At 41.1% G+C, this 21,366-nt stretch overlaps 1 protein-coding gene across 1 annotated transcript in view; it reads right to left on the minus strand.

Annotated features, from left to right (window-relative positions):
• DNAAF9 (dynein axonemal assembly factor 9) overlaps positions 1-11,654 on the minus strand; it is a 2,711,795-nt gene extending 2,700,141 nt beyond the window's left edge. Inside the window, exon 1 of the mRNA XM_044064082.1 lies at positions 11,451-11,654. Within this exon, the coding sequence (XP_043920017.1) occupies positions 11,451-11,518 (68 nt within the window). The 5' untranslated portion in view covers positions 11,519-11,654. The remainder of the gene's footprint in view (positions 1-11,450) is intronic.
• Positions 11,655-21,366: the final 9,712 nt, after the last annotated feature.

Genomic DNA, 21,366 nt, shown 5'->3' on the forward strand with positions numbered 1-21,366 from the left:
TCTGGCACTGCTGACCACTCCCACCTCCCAGAATAAAGCACATCTCAACATTACTAGGAATGCTTCACTTTGGTAACTTGACTGCATGCTGTTGTAGTGACCCCAGTGGCAGACCTGGCATCAATTATCACTTCTGCCCTCTTCCTTGCATGTAATATGACAGTCACTGTGTCCATAGGGCCACAAGCAAAATATCTATCTCTTGTGCCACAGTCTTCTTAGTGCACGGTCCTTGTTTCAGATCCACGACAGCTACAGTATACCTGTAGGAATATATGTCGATCAATGTGTGTACATACATACACCCCTGTGGCAGGTGCCCCCTCCCACCAGCATTGCAAAATGTTCTGCCTGTTCCCTGTGCCCCAACCATGTGTGCCACCCCAGTCCCAATGCAGTGTTCCATACCCATGCTAGAGCTATGGTAGCATTAGCAAACAGCAATCAATAAGATGCTGTAGATCTGTGAGGCAGCCATACACCTGAAGCGGTCTGTGAAATGTAGTGCACGATACTAGCACTCCAATCTGCTGCAAGTTCCCCTATTCCACATAGTGCAGTCTAAATTTTTTCTAATGCGGTTTTCCACAATATGGTGGCCACACTGACAATCATGCAGTTTAGGGGCTTGTAATTCACAGACTACAGTAACTAGAAAGTATAGCACAATGTTACCCGAATCATATAGCACGATGTTACCCGAATCATATATTAGCCAAGGTCCATCTACCACATGAATGTACACTATATTTAATTATGGTATGTAAAGCTTTGTAGACTGGCCAAGCTACTACAAGTTTTTGTAGTGTATTAATGTTCACGGGTATCACACTACCCATCTGCCCATAAAGGTTGTGCTCTGGTAAGTAAATTGCACGGATTGCCTGTGCTTGTAAGTTATGACTATGCAGCTGTTACCCTGGATCACCAGACCAATGACATGCACCATGCTGCCATAGATAGCCATCTCGTTAATGTGTTGCCTGTTGATGCAGACCAATTGGTTTCGGTTTCCCTGATGTGCATCATTGTGCTATGGCTATTATTTTCATGTTTTTGATTAGCAAGCTCCATGACACAGAGGCATGAAGTTGTCACTTTGACCCAAACCAAATAGGACTGACTAGGTATCTCAAAAGAGAGCCAGGGAGGGTAGGAGTGAGAGACTTGTACTACTGACTCCTGCTAGTGGTCACTGTAATAGGCAACAGAAACTGGACCAAATACCCTTGCCATCAAATACATATTTTACGCTGTACATGTTTTGGTCATAGTGGTTTAATCTTTTCAACCCTTGGGATGTGCAGAACCAAATGGATTATATGATCATTTCATATCCTACATAGCACAGCTTGAATCAAAGAAAATAAAGCCATTAAGTGACATCAAATCTCCTGTTTGTCAGTAGCTTAATACTGCATAGGTCTTCTGACAAGCAGTTAAGAAAGTACAGCTACTAGTGGTAAAAACTTTTTAGATGGTAGTAAGAATGACATGTAGTAGTGGCCGTAGTGGTGCAGTGGTTAGCATTGTCACTTCAAAGCAAGAGGTTCTCCCATTCGATTCTTGGCTGGAGCGCCTTCTGTGTGAAGTCTGCATGTCCTCCCCGTGGTCGAGTGATGTTTAAAGACACGCATGTAGGAGCGTGCATGAATGGGTGTGCCTTCTTTGAAGGTTGGGTGTCGGGCTGGCAACTCCGCATCGTAAAAATCCACTGCCAATCATTAGCGGACCGGAGTTCCACTGTGGCGACCCCTAACCAGGAAAAGCTGAAATACTTTTAGTAAGAATGACATGTAGCCTTGATAGATTTGCGAAAGCACAAGTTCTATTTGAAGAACAGATACACAAAGATGATATCAAGCTTGGAGTATTAGTTTAAGGTTGTGAACACTTATGCAAACAGCGGATTGTACTTTTTTTAATATTTTTTCCCCTAACAGTTTTGTTTTTTTCAATTGAATTGTACAGGTTATAGGATACATTAAAGGTGGGAAATGTTTTGAAACGATTTACTGTGGTCTCATTTTTACTTATCACAAAAACCTGGCATTTTAACAGGGGGGGGGGGGTGTACACTTTTTATATCCACTGTATTAAGACCTTTGACTAGAAGAAAAAAATGTGTGTTTAAACAATCAGCATAAATGCTTAAGAAATGTGTTTCAACCTTTTATTTTTTCTTTCCTTCAAAGGATAAGCATGACATGATGAGAATTAAACTAGATATGCCATTAAGCTCCATGCAGTAGTGAATCTATTGGTTTGTAATAAATTATTCTTTAAACTGTAACACAACTATACAATATAACATAGAACATTATGTATGTTCCTAAAATGCATCTTGTAAGCAGGGTCATAAAAAATGTGTATGAATGAAGGACTGGTGTCCCATACCCAATTGAAAATTTTGAACTTCACTTTAAAACAAGGCCTGCCTGGAATTATGTTATAAATGTATTTATTCATGTATATCCTGAAGACCCTCTGTATTTAAGTGCATTCTGCTTCATTAGCTACATATGATAAGTCCAGCTCAAACATGCCATCACCCAAGCTTCATTTCATTGGAAAAGCATTATGCACTTCAAGCATGGTTGTAGTGTCCAAAGGTCTGACAAAATAATACATATGTACACTCAGTCATATATTTACAACTATGCAAGATTCACACCCTTTTACACATTTTATGTTTACACACTATTTGAAGCCAAGCCCTATATTTTAAAGGATTTCTTCTCCATAAAAGGAGTCTTTCTGTAATTTAAGTTTTACAAAAACTGTACTCTATGCTGCAGTCAGGAATTTTACCAGAATGCTGACATTTCATATCTGGTGAGAAAAAACGCCAGTTCTTAGGTTGCACCAAAACAATCAGACAAAAAAAATGGTTCCAGAAGTGTTTAATCAGAATGTATGCATAATCATACGATTTTGAAAAATTCAAGTTTTCATATCCAATTATTGATTAACCTACATATAACAACAAATGAAAAATGCACTATGAAGTTCTTGTAAAAATTATTTCTTTGGAAGTCCAGGAGAGGCCATCCTAGAGACAGATGAATTGCATGTCTTTCTGTATGGCAAGTGACACTGACTTTTAAAAGGGAAATTCTTTTTCTACAACTTATGTGGATTTGTTTCTTACACCCAGTTTTACTGACAGAGTACTGAACCGAATATAAAAATAGCTCTTACAGTATAAAGTAGATGCCCGTTTAATGTGGGGAGAGCAACCTGTGCACTTGTCTAGTCAGGAATCACGGCAATGCAGAACGTCCTATTTGGAATCTTCCGGGCTGTTGCTAAGATGATGACTACAGCAAACCCTGGACTAACCAAGGCTGCATGTGAGCTCTCCATGTATTATCTGATGCATCTAAATGAGACAGAAGTGAAGGGTCTGTTCAGTTTTACTTCCACTGTAGGTCTACTATTGAAGCTAAGGAGAGAATCGCAGGAGGCATTCAATCCAAAGAGCTTTGTGACTGGTTCTATGGGTTTATGAGATAATGCTAATACTTCTCATATCTAAGCGGATATAAGATGCTGACCAACATGTAATCTAGGATATTAAAGAAGGACATGGTTGCCGGACTTTACTGAGGAATGGCTTATAGATCTCTTCAGCTCTGTCCTTGGTGACATGGCTCTGTCCTTAGTGACAGCATGTACTGTATCTTACAGAGTCTGATAAGGTTTCCAGGTGAACGTTTCACTAACACGGACAAGATCTGCCCTGGGAGGTGAGGAAAGTCATGACATTAGTCTAGTGATCCAAACTATCTTTTGACTAAGTTTGCAGAAGGCATTCTCCAATGTAATGCTAACTGTAAATGTCCTGGGTGTTCCTTGGTACAAGACATAGTTAAAAAAAAAAAAAAAAAAAAAAAAATTGAAAAACATGAAAAGCAAATTTTTCTGCATCATTTTGTCCCTTGTATGTGGTGGTCTTTACCCACCTGTAAATATTCAGCTTATTTGTTCCATTTTGTCCGAGTACCAATCCTAGGAGGCAGTTAGCCTGGCACTGACCTGGGGAGTTACATATCCTAACCATCTGATTCCTATATCAACCTTTTTGTGTTTCTTAGTATTGGCCTTCATATGTGCATGCTTTTGCTCATACCTTTAAATCACAACTGCAGTACTGTTGTGATACTTGGTGGGCATGCAGTACTGTTGTGATACTTGGTGGGCATGCTTTAATGTTTAACAAACATAAATTAAATGAATACATAAAAATAAGGACTTTCGGCTTTTCCTGGTTAGAGGTTGCCACAGCGGATCACTGGTCCGCTGTTGACTGGCAGTGGATTTTTACAATGTCAAGTTGCCAGTCCAACCATCACAGACAACAAAAGACACACACACACACACGGAAAACATGGCAATTACCTCCCAGAAACCGTTTTAAAAGATGACTTTACCCCCACCACAACCTGTTTCCAGAACTCTCAAGGCTGAAAACATGGACAAACACATGGTATGACACAGATAAATAAAAACACAATAACAGCAGTTAATGAAGTTCTTGCCTTTTCAAACAAGAGTCCATACAACACAGAATATACCTTTTAAAGATAAATATGTGGAATACAGAGAAGTGAACCACACCAACTAAAAACTCACAAAAAACATTTTCTATAACCATGTATGTGTAGCATGTTTAAAAGAATATGTTAATCGCATAACAACTCTGTGGTTTATTGAGATAAAGCCATGATTGTTATCCAAATAACCCAAGTTCCATTAACTGCCTGGACATTGGAGGGACGAGCTGGAGTGGATAGAAGACAGCACCAAACGCTGGTCCACCCATCTTGGGAGAGGATTAGCAGCTTTCTCTGCCATACACAAATAAGACTTAAGCAATCAAACTGTCTGTCAGTTAGCACAAAGAATTAAGGCTATGAGCTGTTAAGATACTTCCTGTGGTACAGGGGTTGATTCAATCAGCCTTCAGTTGTGCTCGGTGTGGCCTTGAGCAGGTCACTCAACCAGACAGTGCTTTGGGGCAATTGGGAATTTGGGATACACGCCTTAATGGTGTCTTGGACTGCATGCCTAGTTACTAGATATGAATCTAATAGAGGCTTGGTGGTGGTGTTCCAGCAGTGATACAGTCCAAGGGCAGGTGCCTACCAAACAGTAATTGGTGTTGTAGTAAGAAAACTATAAGAAAGGGTCCAGTGTTACATGAGTTCCCCCAAGTCCAAGACTCTACTGGGAAGGATTAGGTTAAATGAAAAATCCCACCTTCCCCACAAGCAACTCAAACATTGATGGAGAAGATGAAGGAAAGAAACTTCTTTCATGGCTGACTGATGAAGGCTCTCTTTATCAGACACTATTAAATAGCTCAGGACCAGTGGGAGAGAGATTTTCTGCCCAATGACATAAAACAGTAAAAGATCCAGAAAAAAAAAATGTTAACCAGTCTTAAAAAGTATGTCAGTATTTCTTATAAATACATAAAATGTTACCCATAGAAATAAAACAACATTTAAGCAAATCTGGACAAATGATAGTCCCATATGTGGTGCTTATACATGTATAACTGTTTTTTTTTTTAAAAAGTCTATAGTAGCTAAGCTTGCTAATAATTTAACAGCTCATGTATGCAAACAGATACGTCTTAAAGAATCAAGGGTTCTCATCAGCACAGAGACCCAGAATATGCAAAGTTTCAGCTGGCTTCCTCAAGACTGTTTCCCTTTTAATAAAAAATTCCTAGTTGAAAAATAAATGTAGTAAATTAAACTGAACATTCTGTATATCAACTGCAGCCATCCAATGAGCTTGTTCAAAAAACAGTATGCAAAGGGATTCAAGGGCTTTCCTGCTGAGCAGTAATGTTTTTATTATTTCTTTTACAGATCTCAAAAGTCTTTTCAATCATTGTTGGTTCCTTATTTCTCTATCCTCTTTATACCACCCCAGTATTCTTTGCCAGCTCAATGTCAACTGCCTCCATTATTCTGAAGCCCCAACTCCCATCTTTAGCTGCCACCCAGTTTGGGTTTGTGAAGGGCCGATCTTGTCTCCTGAACCTGATTGACTTCTTTGAATCAGTCTCCAGAGCCATGGACAAGGGTAAGGTGGTCCACACAGCCTATCTAGACCTTGCCAAGGCCTCTGACACCATCCCCCACTCTGGAATCATAGATAAACTTACTAAGTTGGGCATTAATCCCTATGTCACCCAATGGGTTGCTAAATGGCTTACTGATAGAACCCACACTGTAAAAGTAGCAGACTCCAAATCCAGCTCCAGACAAGTGACAAGTGGAGTACCTCAGGGTTCAGTCCTGGGGCCGCTCTTGTTTGGCATCTACTTCTCTGAAGTACAGGTCAACACTAAGGGACTCTGGCTAACAAAGTTTGCAGATGACTGCAAACTGGGAGCCATTATTGAATCCCAAATGATGTGGATACTCTACAAAAGGGCCTTACAGAAACAGATGCTTGGTGCCAGAGCCATGGGCTCAAGCTCAATGCCAAGAAATGTATTGTTATCCCCTTTGGGAAAAAACATGTATCCATGAATTACCATATAGGTGGCAGTACACTAAACACAGAAAGTGTGATAAGTGACTTAGGGACACAGGTGGACAGTGGTCTCACCTTCGATAACCACATCGCCACAACAGTCAGGAAATCCTTTAATGTGGCACACCTCATCACGAAGGGCTTTTCATCCAGAAAAAAGGAGGTCATTGTCCCACTGTACTCATCCCTCATTAGACCCATTATAGAATACAACGCCCCATTTGGTATGTACCTCTCAAGACATCTGCAACAACTGGAAAGGCCTCAGAAATACCTCACTAAAAGAATCACAGGCCTAAAGCAGAAGCCCTACGCTGACCGCCTTAAAAAACTCCAGCTATACTCTGTCGCATATCGTCTACTCAGAGGCGATCTCTGCTTAACATACAAGGCCATGTCAAACCCAGAGCTTTTGGACATGCTACACTTAAAGAAATCCCAATCCCTCAGAGCTACACGCTCCAGGGATCTAAACCTTGTCATCACAATAAACAAAACATGCTGGAGGGATAGGTTCCTGACCCAGAGACTCCCCAGACTCTGGAATAGATTGCCCATACATGTCAAGCAGAGTGCCTCTTTGGACCTCTTCAAGAGGAACCTTGACGATTGGATGGGAGAAAGGAAATTCACCCCAGGGATCACGTCAGTCGCCCTGCTAGACAGGGGTCCAGGAAAGTAAATAATGTGGGAAGAAATAGCCAGGGAATTGTTATGGCTAGGCTTGTATAGGCCCTAGGGCTGATAGCCTAGTACCAACCTATGAACAACAGTTTCTGACTGGGACCTTACAAAAACTGTAGGTTGGCAAGCGTGCATTGCCATCAACTTTGAAGGTCAAAATTTTGGATTTAAAGATTTTTTTACTAATTATTTAGTAAAATGTGCTTTAAAATATAACACTCAAGTTTTTCATGTGTAATTTTACAAATGATGCCACAATCACAAAAAAGCATTAAGAAACCAAAACAAGTTCACTATGCACTTAAATTGTGAAACTAAAACCAAGAACACAATAGTCTTAAATAAGAAATACACCATAAGTTTTATATATGGTAATGCATTCCTTTCCACCCCATAACCCAAAAAGCTTGTGGCTTACAGAATGATTCCAGTTGTGAAACAGGATAATCATCACAGAGGAAATACTTGAGACTACTCTTATGCAAGACAAACGAGAAGCTGAGTCCATCTCCTTTCCAAGGACATTTACTGATGAAACAGATAATTATTGTTTTGACAGGTAATCACAACTGAAAGTAAGTAAACGTCTACAATTAATATTGCAAATTACCATAGGATAAAATTTCACTCTCTACTTTAGTGTTCCGTGGTGGTGCAGCGGTAGCATTGTTGCCTCACAGCAAGAGGTTCTCCTGTTCGATTCTCGGCATGGGAGTGCCTTCTGTGCGGAGTCTGCATGTCCTCCCCGCGGTCGAGTGGGCGCTCGAAAGACATGTGTTGAATGGGTGTACCTTCGTTGAAGGTTGGGCGTCGGGCTGGCAACTCGACACCATAAAAACCAACTGCCAATCATTAGCAGACCGGAGTTTCGCTGTGGCGACCCCTAACCGGGAAAAGCCGAAAGACAAACAACTTTACAGTGTTCTTAAATCCAAAATACCTTGCCATAGCAAACTCTGTTACGGTGATGGTGAACCTTTTGGGCTCAAGTGTATCAAAAGTTCAGAAAATGAATACAGTGATTCTGCTGGTATGCCACCCCCCCCCCCAAACAAAAGAGAAACAATTCTTTACATATTCATTTATTTAAAAATATAGTCCAATCGTGTGCTGCTATGTAAAAATCAGTGATTTACAATAGAGAAAACGATATGTGCACTGATAATTGGGCTTAAAATAGTGCAACCAAAAATTACTTGTAAAACAAGGATGAAATGACCGCACCAAAAAAAGTCAAACAACCTCACAAGAGGACCGGTCAACACGCAGCACTCAATGAAGGCAGCCACACCATAAAGATAAACGACAGTTGAAAAATGATAATTTGCCAAATAATAAAACAAGATTTATTCCAATAGATGGAATGCTTTCTTTTCCAAACAGGAAACTTCATCAGAATCATTTGTCATCACATCCTATTGTGTTTAAACCAAAAATTATCCTACTTTTAATAGTAATTTTGAATTGAACGGAAAAAATATGGAACACATTGCTTTTTACTTGATTAACATCAATTAATGGCTTTCAGTTTCTTTGGTAACGCGGGTGTTGGTGAATGCTGGTGTGTCAAACATGTGTCATAGGTTCGCCACCACTGCTCTATTACATTCATTACTTTTCAAGCAAAGTATTAAAACACATAAAACGCGAAACAGTGGTGAAGAGCACACATTTCAAAATATTACTTCAACAGAAAAATGGAGGTCACAATTATTTTACAGTTGAATACAGGATACACATATTACAGGATATCTCACAGATGCATACTTGTCGCATTCAAAAGGCATATGCCTTTACAAAAAAATTGTATTCTTCCACATTATCAGAGTCCCAAGATGCCTACAGCTCTAGATCACACTTTCTCAAGCATCTTTTTGCTGTGTAGTATTTTTTATAAACCAAATGTCACCAAACCAGATATATCTGATTTTGTTTTCCTTTTTTTATTATTTAGCAAGGCTTCATAAAGTGTGGAATCCAATGGAAATCTGAAAAGTATTTTAAATAAACTATCACAAGTAAAGCACCTACTAGCAAAAGTATTTACTAAGGAGCACAAGCTTAATATATTAAGAATACAGTTTATGTGTGATGTACCACATGAGAAAAGTTCAATCAGTTCCACTAACATTATAATGAAAGGCATACATAAATAAATAAATGAAAAGTCTGATGTGGAAAAGCAACAGGGTAATGTATCACAAAGAAATGTAAATATTCATAAAAAGAACCAGAATGTTTGCACACAAAGCTCCTGCAATACCTAAATGTTTCTGAAATGAACTCAAAACACCAAGACTCACCAGAAGGCAACTGCATCCACTAAAACTTAAAAAAAAAAAAAAATACAAGATTAATGAGATTACAGAAACAGATGATTCAAAATAATAAAAGATGTAGCACATAATGGCTAAGAAATACCAGCTACCCTGAAAACAGAGCTAATTTAACTGTAAAATGATACTCTTATATTTTCCTTTAAATGTGTTGCTACTATATTTACTATATTAAGAAACAAACATCACAATAAATATATAGAAGAAGGCTATGCATTTTCTGACATAAACTACCTTGTGGTTTACAAACTACCCCGTTTTTTTGAGTCAGTCTTATTTCAGATTTACCCTACTAAAAATGTAAAGTGGAAAATTTCTCAAGAATTCAGAAATAGAAATATATTCTACCTTTCACTTAACTGTTGCAAAAACTATAATCCTAAATCTGAAACAATGTCAATACAATAAAAAAGCAATAAAACTACTAAAATTATATCACTATCAGTCCTTATTTTGAAAAATAAAGTGAAAGAATTCTCTACATCAACTGTGGTTATTATGGTTTACACTAGGAGATCTCACTTTCATGTTAAAAAGTCCTGCCTTGGATATATTAAAAGACTGGCAACCCTATGAACCTGCATTGATTGCATTATGGGCCATACAGTTTAGAGGGTGCAAGTGTCATACAATGTGTGTGTGTGTGTGTGTGTGTGTGTGTGTGTGGGGTGGGGGGGGTTACGTTAAAAAAACACTGTTTACTAACTCAGACTCTCAAATTCAAGAAGTTCATTAATTTCTCATTCTGAGTGCTTGTCAAAAGTTAGTGGTCTGCTTCTAAATGATTTGTTCCACTAAAATGGCAAAACTACCAACTTTAGATTTCAGAGTATGTGTTGCAAAAACAAAAGGCAACTCTATATTGTCAAATTAACCACTGTACTGTTGAGCCAATCCCACATCTTTGTCAAATGACAAAGATTTTTGGATGCAGCCAAGATTTCCTACAATAAAAAGTCTCTCTAACCCAGTTGACCAAACAGAAATACTAATATCTGAAAGTATGATGACGCAACATATTTTGGCATATTGCAGAAGCAGTACACAGTTACAAATAAAAGGCTAACTTTGCCTCCATTTCTTTCCACAGTAACTATTACAGTGAATTGGTTGTTTTGCTGACAATTGTTTTGAGATCAGCAGACCTTAATAAAGGCTTTGCTCTATTCAACAGTGACATTTAACACTGTCTGAAACACTAAAATTATGGAAGTCCAACATTTTTATGACTTGTTAGCCACATATACAGGAAACGTATACATACGCGCATATGCACAGAGAAAATGAGATTTGTTACTGTACCTATTAAAGACATTTATTTTTCGGATAAAAAACTTGCAAATTCTTAAGGCAATGTAGAAATATGAGCCAAGAAATCTCAGTGCCGATATACTCCTATTTAGTGCAGAATAGAAGTCTTCGGAATATCATTTAATCACAGATGTCTCCCAGATGTTAACATAGTCTATTGTAAAGATTAAGCTTAGGCGTCAGAGAAAACAAACTGTACAGCAGAAAAAAAATCACTCAAAACGGAATTCTAAATAAAGGCTCTTTCACTGTCTGACTTCTTGTCAACTCAGTTCAAACTACATTCACTGGTGAATACACTAACTATTGCCAAACGTTTAGTGGTATTAGTCTCCGAATCTGCATAATACTGGCTAAATATTACAGTCAGGAACACCTGTACAGAAACACAATAAGCGCCTCTATGTCTCGGAATGCAAGACTCAATGGATGGGCATTGTTTTAAGGATGTAGCTGTCAAACATGGCCCTGGGTAACCGTAACAACAAAACCAGGAAAAGCAAATAGGAAAGCCTTGAACCGAAGCTCAACTAACGCCTTACTACAGTCAGCAATAAAGGTTACCTGACATAACGGCTGAAGTTCTGATACCGAATACTCCTTCTTGCAGAACCGTAAAACATGGATGCCATATTTTTTTCCTCAAATATCTGCAAAAATCGGACACAGATTCCAACCTCTACATCTCACCGAAGCTCCTCCTCTTCGTGAAGAACCAGCCATCAGCGAGTACAAGCATGGAAACGTACATACAACATGAATGACAGCAGGCAGTACCAGTCCACGGCAAAAGGGGGGGGGGGTACTGTAATTGACAAAGGATAATAAGTTAACAATAAACGTCCATATATGTTTAAATAGCTTATGGATACAATATGAGGAAATATTCGTAAAGTAAATATGTGAATCGCTAAGCATCTTAATTTCACTTCTGCACAATCAGAAAAAAATGTAGTAACACATCTTCCCTGTATTTGTGGTTATTAAACACGTCCTCCTTGAAAAAGCCCGGTTTGCTGATTTCCTTCAACAGTCGAAGGACTTTTTGTAGTTGCGTATTTTTCGGTACTCTATATTGCAAATCGCTAGCACTTTTTAGTACAAATGATAAAATCACGACGAGCTCTTTTTTATTTAGCTTTGCTTATGACTACTTTCTCATTACACTTTTTACTAAAGTTGTTTCTCATGACAACAGCATACCTCTAAACTGTCCAGATTTTTGTCTCAGGGTCGGTTCCTCATAAGATTTGTTGTTGATTTCAGGCATATCGCTGAGGAGTGACGTCACTAAACAATGACACATTTGAGTCTCAGATTTCATAACCTTCAAACAATGCATGCCAGCACATGTTATTTTTGCAACTTTCTAAGTTAATTGTAGCTATCTATATTCAATCTGACCCTATTTTGGGCCTTTGTCCCCTATTATTTGAGGCTTTGTCCAGATTTCATGAGCCAAGAGGCTGAGAAAAATGGACAGCACTACCATCATAACATGCAGTTAACAAGTACAGTAGGATCTCCCTTATTCCACCATGGGGGTGGGGATTTAAGAACTATTAATAAGTTAGTAGCTCCAGTGGCAGCTGGTGACTTCAAAACAAAGGGGGAGCTACCGGAAGAAACTGAATGGCTGGGGTTAAATGCAATGGGGAGGAGATCTCTTATGGCAGGTCAAGGATCATTACCTGTGGTGGAACAAAGATGGGGTCATGCGTTTTTATCCCTAACTTCAATCTTTAATAATTTGCCAGAAACACAATTTTATGAAAAACAGACAAAAATATGATGCAAAAATCTGGACATTCTGTGAAAATCCGTACAGTTGAGAGGGATCACAGACTGCCCTAGTATGTTCTCACTCATTGCAACCATTTTACTGACTCTATACACCTTAGGTGTCTGGCTGCAATCAACAAGGCCAATCTCAGATAAAATGGACCCCTAGTCTCCCTTGTACTTTGCTTTACATTTTATATTTACACATAGCCCTTCTAAACCCACACCACCAACACCCACACATAGCAACATTAAATCCACATATGCAGAGGCCCTTAACTGTAACCTGCCCAAGCAACAAGGACCTCCGAAGCTGAAACTCAAACAAACACCAATCACAACCAAAGTGTCACATAGCTCACAACACCAGTGTGCCACCCAGCAACAGCCCCTAAGGCAAGACAACGTACCTAACACTTTAGTCATAGGTGACTCTACAGTCAGGCACACTGATGTCCCACTCACCAGGCTGAACAAGGAGAAAATTACAGTCAGCTGCCTGCCGGGTGCCAGGATCCGCCACATAACGCATGCACTCAAGTCACTCCACAACAAGTACAAATGTGACTCTGTCATTGTCCATGTTGGTGTGAATGACTTAGGTTCATAGGTAGGTACTAGGCTATCGGCCCAAGGGCCTACGTAAGCCTAGCCAACAAGGTTCCCTGGCTTACGCCACCCAAGAAAATTATTTTCCTATGCCACTGTCAAGCAGAGACACAAAAGTGAACCCCGGGGGATGTATATCCTATTTCCCATCCACTCATCAAGATTTTTCTTGAAGAGTGCTAATGAAGAACTTTGCTTGATATAGATGGGTAGCCTGTTCCAGAGTATGGGAAGTCTCTGGGACAGGAATCTTGAGACGTACTTCCCTGGACTACAGGAAAAGAGACATGGAAGAGCTCTCAGATCATGTGGCCCAGGCAGGTATGACCCAAGCCCTGAGTAGCATCCTGCCTTCGCCCAGAATGATACCACAATATACGGACAAAATGACTTCAACAATTGGCTAAGCTTCTGGTGTCATTCAAAGGGGATCCAGTATCTGTCTGCCTGGGACGACATGATCGACAGACCACGATGCTTTGCCAGAGACGGTCTGCACCTGTCGCCCCTGGGATTCAGGTTACTGGCTAAGGCTCTTGCCACCCCTATAGTGCCTTTTTTAGGCAAAGTTCAAAGGACAAAACCACCACTGTAACAGGTACAAACATGCAAATTCTGAAGGTAATGCTATTCAGTGCTACAAGTCTAAACCTCAAAATGCACTCTCTCGAGGCACTCCTAAAAATGGAGAACATCAATATCTGTGCAGTAACTGAGACCTGGTTCAAGGCTGCAGAGAGCACCCATGCAATACCAGGCTACAACTCTTACCACACTTTTCGGCCACCAAACCAGGACCGAAACACTAAAGGTGGAGGAGTGTCCATATTCACCAAGGATATTCACACCACAGACTAGTTGCCCAACACAATGCGTCTGAAATTCTCCAGGTGCAACTAACACTAGGTAAGACTGCAATCCAAATTATAGCTTGCTACAGATCCCCACCATGCCCCAAGATTCTCACTACACCTTTCTAAACATACTGGAAAATATTAAAATACAACCAAACACCCTAATACTGGGTGATTTCAACTACCCTGCCATTAACTGGGAAAACTGCTCATGTAACAACACCTTTGCCCAACGGTTCTTGGAATTCATAAATTCCAACGCCCTGGATCAACTAATCCATAGTCCTACCAGGGGCTCCAATATCCTAGACCTGGTCATTACCAACATGGGAAATCGATGCTCCACACCTATGGTCACCCCCTTGTTGTTGAGGTCTGACCATAAGCTAATCACCCTTAACATCCACATTCCATCCCCATCCCCCAGTAAGGAAACCTCCATAAAAAACTTCTCCAAAGCCAACTTCATGCTACTCAAGTCAGAAGTGACAAACTTCATGACACCCATGCAGACTGGAACTGAAAGTTCGAATGCTGAATCCTATACTAAGGCACTGTATGAGTATATCCACTCATGCATGAATCGTGCCATCCCAAATAAAACCAAGATGCTCTCCTTCAAAAAAAGGAAGCCAATCTGGTGGTCCCCTTCCATAAACAAACTTTACAACAAAAGAAAGAAACTGTTGCAGAAAAGAGGAAAATGCCAGGATGCAAAAACTCCCTTACCAGCCTAAGTAAGAAGCTGAGATCCTTCATAAAATCCTCCAAAGCTAGTTACGAAAATAAAATTGCCACAGATTCCAAAGACAACCACAAGGCATTCTATAACTATGTCAAGAATCTAAATGGCAATGCTCAGATCTGCTCTGAGCTACAACAGAATGGCATTAAATATATTGATCCCAAGGATATTGCCAATATCCTAGCAGATCAATTCAGTGCCAGCTTCACTCCCCTCTCACCCCCTAAACGGCCCATCTCAATACCAGAAGATTGCCAAATTCCAGTAATAAGGGACACACAGGTAAAAAACGCACTCTCCAAAGCTAAGAATACAGCATCGATGGGACCAGATGACATCCCGGTCTGTGTACTACATGAACTATAAAATGAAGTGGCACTTCACCTAAGTGTCATTTTTAATCATAGCCTCACCTCAGGCTTCATGCCCACTGAGTGGCGCACACCTACAGTTATCCCACTCCACAAGGGGGGATCCACCTTGGATCCCGGGAACTACGGCCCCATCAGTCTGACAAGCCTGATCTACAAGGCCATGGAACGTATTGTCATGGAACTTATAAACAAAGACATTGGCAACCTTCAAACACTGGACCCCGCCCAGTTCAGGTTTGTGAAGGGCTGATCTTGTCTCCTGAACCTGACTGACTTCTTCGAATCAGTCTCCAGAGCCGTGGAAGAGGGTAAGGCGGTCCACACAGCCTATCTAGACCTTGCCAAGTCCTTTGACACCACCCCCACTCTGGAATCATAGATAGACTTACTAAGCTGGGCATTAATCCCTATGTCACTCGATGGGTTGCCAACTGGCTTATTGACAGAACCCACACTGTAAAAGTAGCCGACTCCAAATCCAGCTCCAGGCAAGTGACAAGTGGAGTACCTCAGGGTTCAGTCCTGGGACTGCTCTTGTTTGGCATCTACTTCTCTGAAGTACAGGCCAACACTAAGGAACTCTGGCTAACAAAGTTTGCAGATGACTGCAAACTGGAGCCATTATTGAATCCCCAAATGATGTGGATACACTACAAAAGGGCCTTACAGAAACAGATGCTTGGTGCCAGAGCCATGGGCTCAAGCTCAATGCTAAGAAATGTATAGTTATCCCCTTTGGGAAAAAACATGTACCCATGAATTAGCACATAGGTAGCAGTACACTAAACACCAAAAGTGTGATAAGAGACTTAGGGACACAGGTGGACAGTGGTCTCACCTTCAATAACCACATCGCGACAATAGTCAGGAAATCCTTCTATGTGGCACACCTCATTACTAAGGGCTTTTTATCCAGAAAAAAGGAGGTCATTGTCCCTCTGTACTCATCCCTCATTAGACCCATTATAGAATACAATGTCCTGTTTGGTATGTACCTCTCAAGACATCTGCAACAACTAGAAAGGCTGCAGAAATATCTCACTAAAAGAATCACAGGCCTAAAGCAGATGCCCTATGCTGACCACCTTAAAAAATTCCAGCTATACTGTGTTGCATATCGTCTACTCAGAGGCGATCTCTGCTTAACATACAAGGCCATGTCAAACCCAGAGCTGTTGGACATGCTACACTTAAAGAAATCCCAATCCCTCAGAGACACACACTCCAGGGATCTAAACCTTGTCATCACAATAAACAAAACATGCTGGAGGGATAAGTTCCTGACCCAGACACTCCCCAGACTCTGGGATAGACTGCCCATACATGTCAAGCAGAGCGCCTCTTTGGCCCTCTTCAAAAGGAACCTAGATGATTGGATGAGAGAAAGGAAATTCACCCCGGGGATCACATCAGTCACCCTGCTAGACAGGGGTCCAGGGAAGTAAATACTGTGGGAAGAAATAGCCAGGAAATTGTTATGGCTAGGCTTGTATAGGCCCTATGGCCGATAGCCTAGTACTAACCTATGAACCTATTATGTCTCCTCATGCTTTTAACACATTCTAACTGGACAATTAAGTCTGGAGGTAGCAAGTGAATGAAGCCAGGGTATGAGGGCTGCTACACTCCCAGAAGTCATGGAGTTGTAAATGCTCTGGGGTGCATGTTTCAGCTTTTTACAATCTTTTGATTTAATGACAGCCTGAACAAAAATTATGAGTGAGGAAAGATATTCTGTCTTATTTTTCTCTTTCAAGGAATAATAAGTTGTATTTAAAGCTTAATGTTCAAATCTATGAAAATAGTAGTTCTCTAATAAAATGAGAAAATAAATGCAAGTGTATATACATACTATTTGGGAACAGTGATTTTCTTCCTAGCTCTACAAATACACTGTTATAGTCTGTGCACTACTGTGGTGTTAGACTGGGATGATGGCAAAACAGAGAAGGTCAAAAGGAGTTGCATTGTGTCTTTGTGGACTTAGAGAAAGCATATGACAGGGTACCTAGAGAGGAGTTGTGGTATTGTATGAGGAAGTCGGGAGTGGCAGAGAAGTATGTAAGAGTGGTACAGGATATGTACAAGGGTAGTGTGACATTGGTGAGGACTGCGGTGGGAGTGACAGATACGTTTAAGGTGGAGGTGGGATTACATCAAGGATCTGCTCTGAGCCCTTTCTTATTTGCAGTGGTGATGGACAGGTTGACAGATGAGATTAGACAGGAGGCCCCGTGGACTATGATGTTTGCAGATGACATTGTGATATGTAGTGAGAGTAGGGACCAGGTTGAGGAGACCCTGGAGAGGTGGAGATATACTTTAGAGAGGAGAGGAATGAAGGTCAGCAGGGCTAAAACAGAATATATGTGTGTAAATGAGAGAAAGGGTAGAGGAATGGTGAGGATGCAGGGAGTAGAGTTGGTAAAGGTGGATGAGTTTAAGTACTTGGGATCAACAGTTCAGAGTAATGGTGAGTGTGGAAGAGAGGTGAAGAAGAGAGTACAGGCAGGGTGGAATGGGTGGAGAAGAGTGTCAGGAGTGATTTGTGACAGACGGGTACCAATAAGAGTGAAAGGGAAGGTCTACAAGAGGGTAGTGAGACCAGCTATGTTATATGGGTTGGAGACGGTAGCATTGACGAAAAGGCAGGAGTCAGAGCTGGATGTGGCAGAGTTAAAGATGTTAAGATTTGCACTGGGTGTGACTAGGATGGACAGGATTAGGAATCAGTATATTAGAGGGTAAGCTCAGGTTGGACAGTTTGGAGACAAAGCAAGAGAGGCGAGACTGCGTTGGTTTGGACATGTGCTGAGGAGGGATGCTGAGTATATTGGGAAAAGGATGCTAAGGATGGAGCTGCCAGGTAAGGGGAAAAGAGGAAGGCCTAAGATAAGGTTTATGGATGTGGTGAGAGAGGACATGCAGGCGGTTGGTGTGAAAGAGCATGATGCAGAGGACAGGAAGAAATGGAAACAGATGATCCGCTGTGGCGACCCCTAATGGGAGCAGCCGAAAGAAGATGATGTTGATGGCAAAACTACAAATGCTGGGTCTGGGAGAAAAAAAAATGGCACATGGTTAAAATCCAAACAGAGACAAGGGGTACATGTAGACTCCACAAAAAAGGAATTAAGCAGCCAAAAACACATCAGGAGAGCAAAATTCTATTAGATGGTATGCTGCTCACTGCAACACTGACAAGATCAGTTGCTGTCATACACATCCTGCCTGACTAACACAGACAGCACTTACTGAGTTCAATGCTGATTTTCAACTGTGATGGAAAATGTGAAAAAAATCTGCGCACTATTTCTGCAAAGCCAGAGTAACTGCTCATCTTTAACAAATGACAACAGTGTCAATCACTTTTATCCACAGACAACCCCTGTACCCAGCAATAGCAGCCAACCTTACTGATTGTATATACAGCAGATATGAGAATGTAACAATATGAAAATAATGTCAATTGGCCACAGCACTGTATTTTAACCTCCACTACATACAGAGATGCGACCATCAATTACAGCCACCAATGTGACTGTGACATAATACATCAGATGTTTAATTGTGATCAAATAAATGAATAAATACAAAAAGTAACTGTCACACAGGAATGTATCATCTTCTCAGTTCACTGTTTGAATACAGTGCAACCTAGTACAGAGTTTCCCGCTGCGTATGTCTCAACCTCTACTCAGTTAAGGAAAAAGCTAGAAAATAATGATGGGCAAAAGAAAATCAGCAAGTGCTATTGGCTCTAGATACATATAAACCTTCTAGAATAACAAGCTTTGGATTAACATGCCTTTTTGAAAGCTGTTAAGTATGAAGGTTGAATGTTATCATTCTTTACTGACTGCAATCCTCACTAATGTGCAAGAAAAACAAGCAACAAACTTTAAAAGGCAGAGACCAAATATGAGAAAAAAAGATGAGAGAAATTCTGTGACATCAGGGATAGCTGACAGAATCTGTGCCCCACCAACACAAAACATTTCACCAATGATCAAAACCACCTTGTATGACTGCATACTTCTGATATTTGATTGCAATCAAATGAATACACAAATAAATAACTGCCATACAGGAATATATCTTATCAGTACACTACTGCCAGAATTCAGTGTGCAACTCACTGAACCCCTGCCACCATATCCCTCAACCACTTAGCTCAAGAATACCATATTTAACATTTGCAAGGCAATGTTGCTTATTTTGGGTTCATAGGTAAATACTAGGTTACCAGTCTGTAGACTATTACAATCCTAGTCAATAACCAGTGGTTAGAATCAAAACCCATACCATGTATCTGTGAGGTAAGGACATTAACCATTATAGGTTCATAGGTTGGTACTAGGCTATCTGCTCGAAGGCATTTATAAGCCTAGCCAGAATGTGTTGGCTTTCGCCACCCCCTTAGAATAGTTCCCTGTGCCTCTGTCCAGCACAGCCACTGAAGTGATCCCCGAGGTAAACTTTCTGTTTCCCATCCACTCGTCAAGGTTTCTTTTGAAGAGTGTTAATGAGGAGCTCTGCCTAATGTAGACTGGGATCTTTTTCCAAAGCATGGGAAGTCTCTGGGACAGAAATCTATCCCTCCAGCACGTCCTATTTATTGTTGTGGTGAGGTTTAGATCCCTAGAGCGTGTAGCTCGAGGGGATAATGCTTTCTTTAGGTGGAGCATGTCCATCAATTCTGGGTTGGACATGGCCTTGTATGTCAGGCAGAGATCACCTCTGAGTAGGCGGTATGCAACCGAGTACAACTGGAGTTTCTTCAGTCGAGCTGCATAGGGCATCTGTTTGAGGCCAGTGATCCTCTTGGTGAAGTACTTCTGTGGTCTTTCCAGCTGTTGCAGGTGTCTTGTAAGGTACATCCCAAATGGGGTGTTGTACTCTATGATGGGTCTGATGAGTGATGAGTAGAGGGGCACAATGACTTATTTTGATCTGGATGCGAACCCTATTGTGATTAGGTGGGCCACGTAGAAGGATTTTCTAACCACTTTGGCAATGTGATTATCAAAGATGAGATTACTATCTACTTGGGTCCCCAGATCCCTTATTATGTCTTCTGTATTTAGGGGACTACCACCTATGTGGTAGTTTGTGGGTAATTTGTTTTTTCCAAAGGGGATGACTATGCACATTTGGCATTTAGCTTGAGGCCATGATTTGACACCAGGTATCCGTCTCAGTGAGACCCTTTTGGAGGATGTCTGTGTCAGCCGGAGAGTCAATTATAGCCCCTAGTTTGCAGTCATCTGCGATCTTGGTCAGCCATAGTTCTCCTGTGCTTGCCTGTACCTCTGAGAAGTATATGCCAAACAGGAGGGGTCCTAGGCCTGAGCTCTGGGGAATGCCACTTGTAACCGGTTTAGAGTCGGACCTAGCTCCCGCAACTCTCACCATGTGGGTTCTGTCCGTGAGCCAGTTGGCAACCCATTTTGTGACATAGGGGTTTATGTTCAGGCTGGTGAGCTTGTCTATTATACCAGAATGGGGAATGGTGTCGAAGGCCTTAGCGAGGTCTAGGTAGGCTGTGTGTACCACCTTTCCCTCGTCTATAGCCTTGGTAACTGTCTCAAAGAAGTCCACCAGGTTTAGGAGGCATGATCTGCCCTTAACAAAGCCAAACTGGGTAGGGACTAGTGTTTGGAGGTTCCCAATGTCTCTATTAATGAGTTCCATGATGATGCGCTCCATAGCCTTGCAGACCAAGCTAGTCAGGCTTATAGGGTGATAGTTCCCGGGGTCTGTTGTGGCTCCACCTTTGTGGAGCAGGAATAACAGTTGCTGTGCGCCACTCTATGAGTATGTAGCCTGTGGAGAGGCTGAGTTTGAACAGTGTGTTTAGGTGAGGGGTTAGTTTGTCTTTGAGCTCATGTAGGACGCAGCCTGGGACATCGTCTGGTCCCATTGATGCTGTGTTTTGGCTTTGGAGAGGGCTGTTTTAACCTGAGTGTCTGTGATTTCAGGGACTCTACATTCTTCTGGTATGGTTATGGGCCCTTTTGGGGGTGAGAGGGGGGTGAAGTTTGCGCTGAACCTGTCTGCCAGGATGTTGGCAATATTGGTCGGTTCAGTGTACTTTGTGCCATTCTGCACTAACT

This window comes from Protopterus annectens, chromosome 2.part2, assembly GCF_019279795.1.
Source record: "Protopterus annectens isolate FY-2018-M chromosome 2.part2, PAN1.0, whole genome shotgun sequence".
NCBI lineage: Eukaryota > Metazoa > Chordata > Ceratodontiformes > Protopteridae > Protopterus > Protopterus annectens.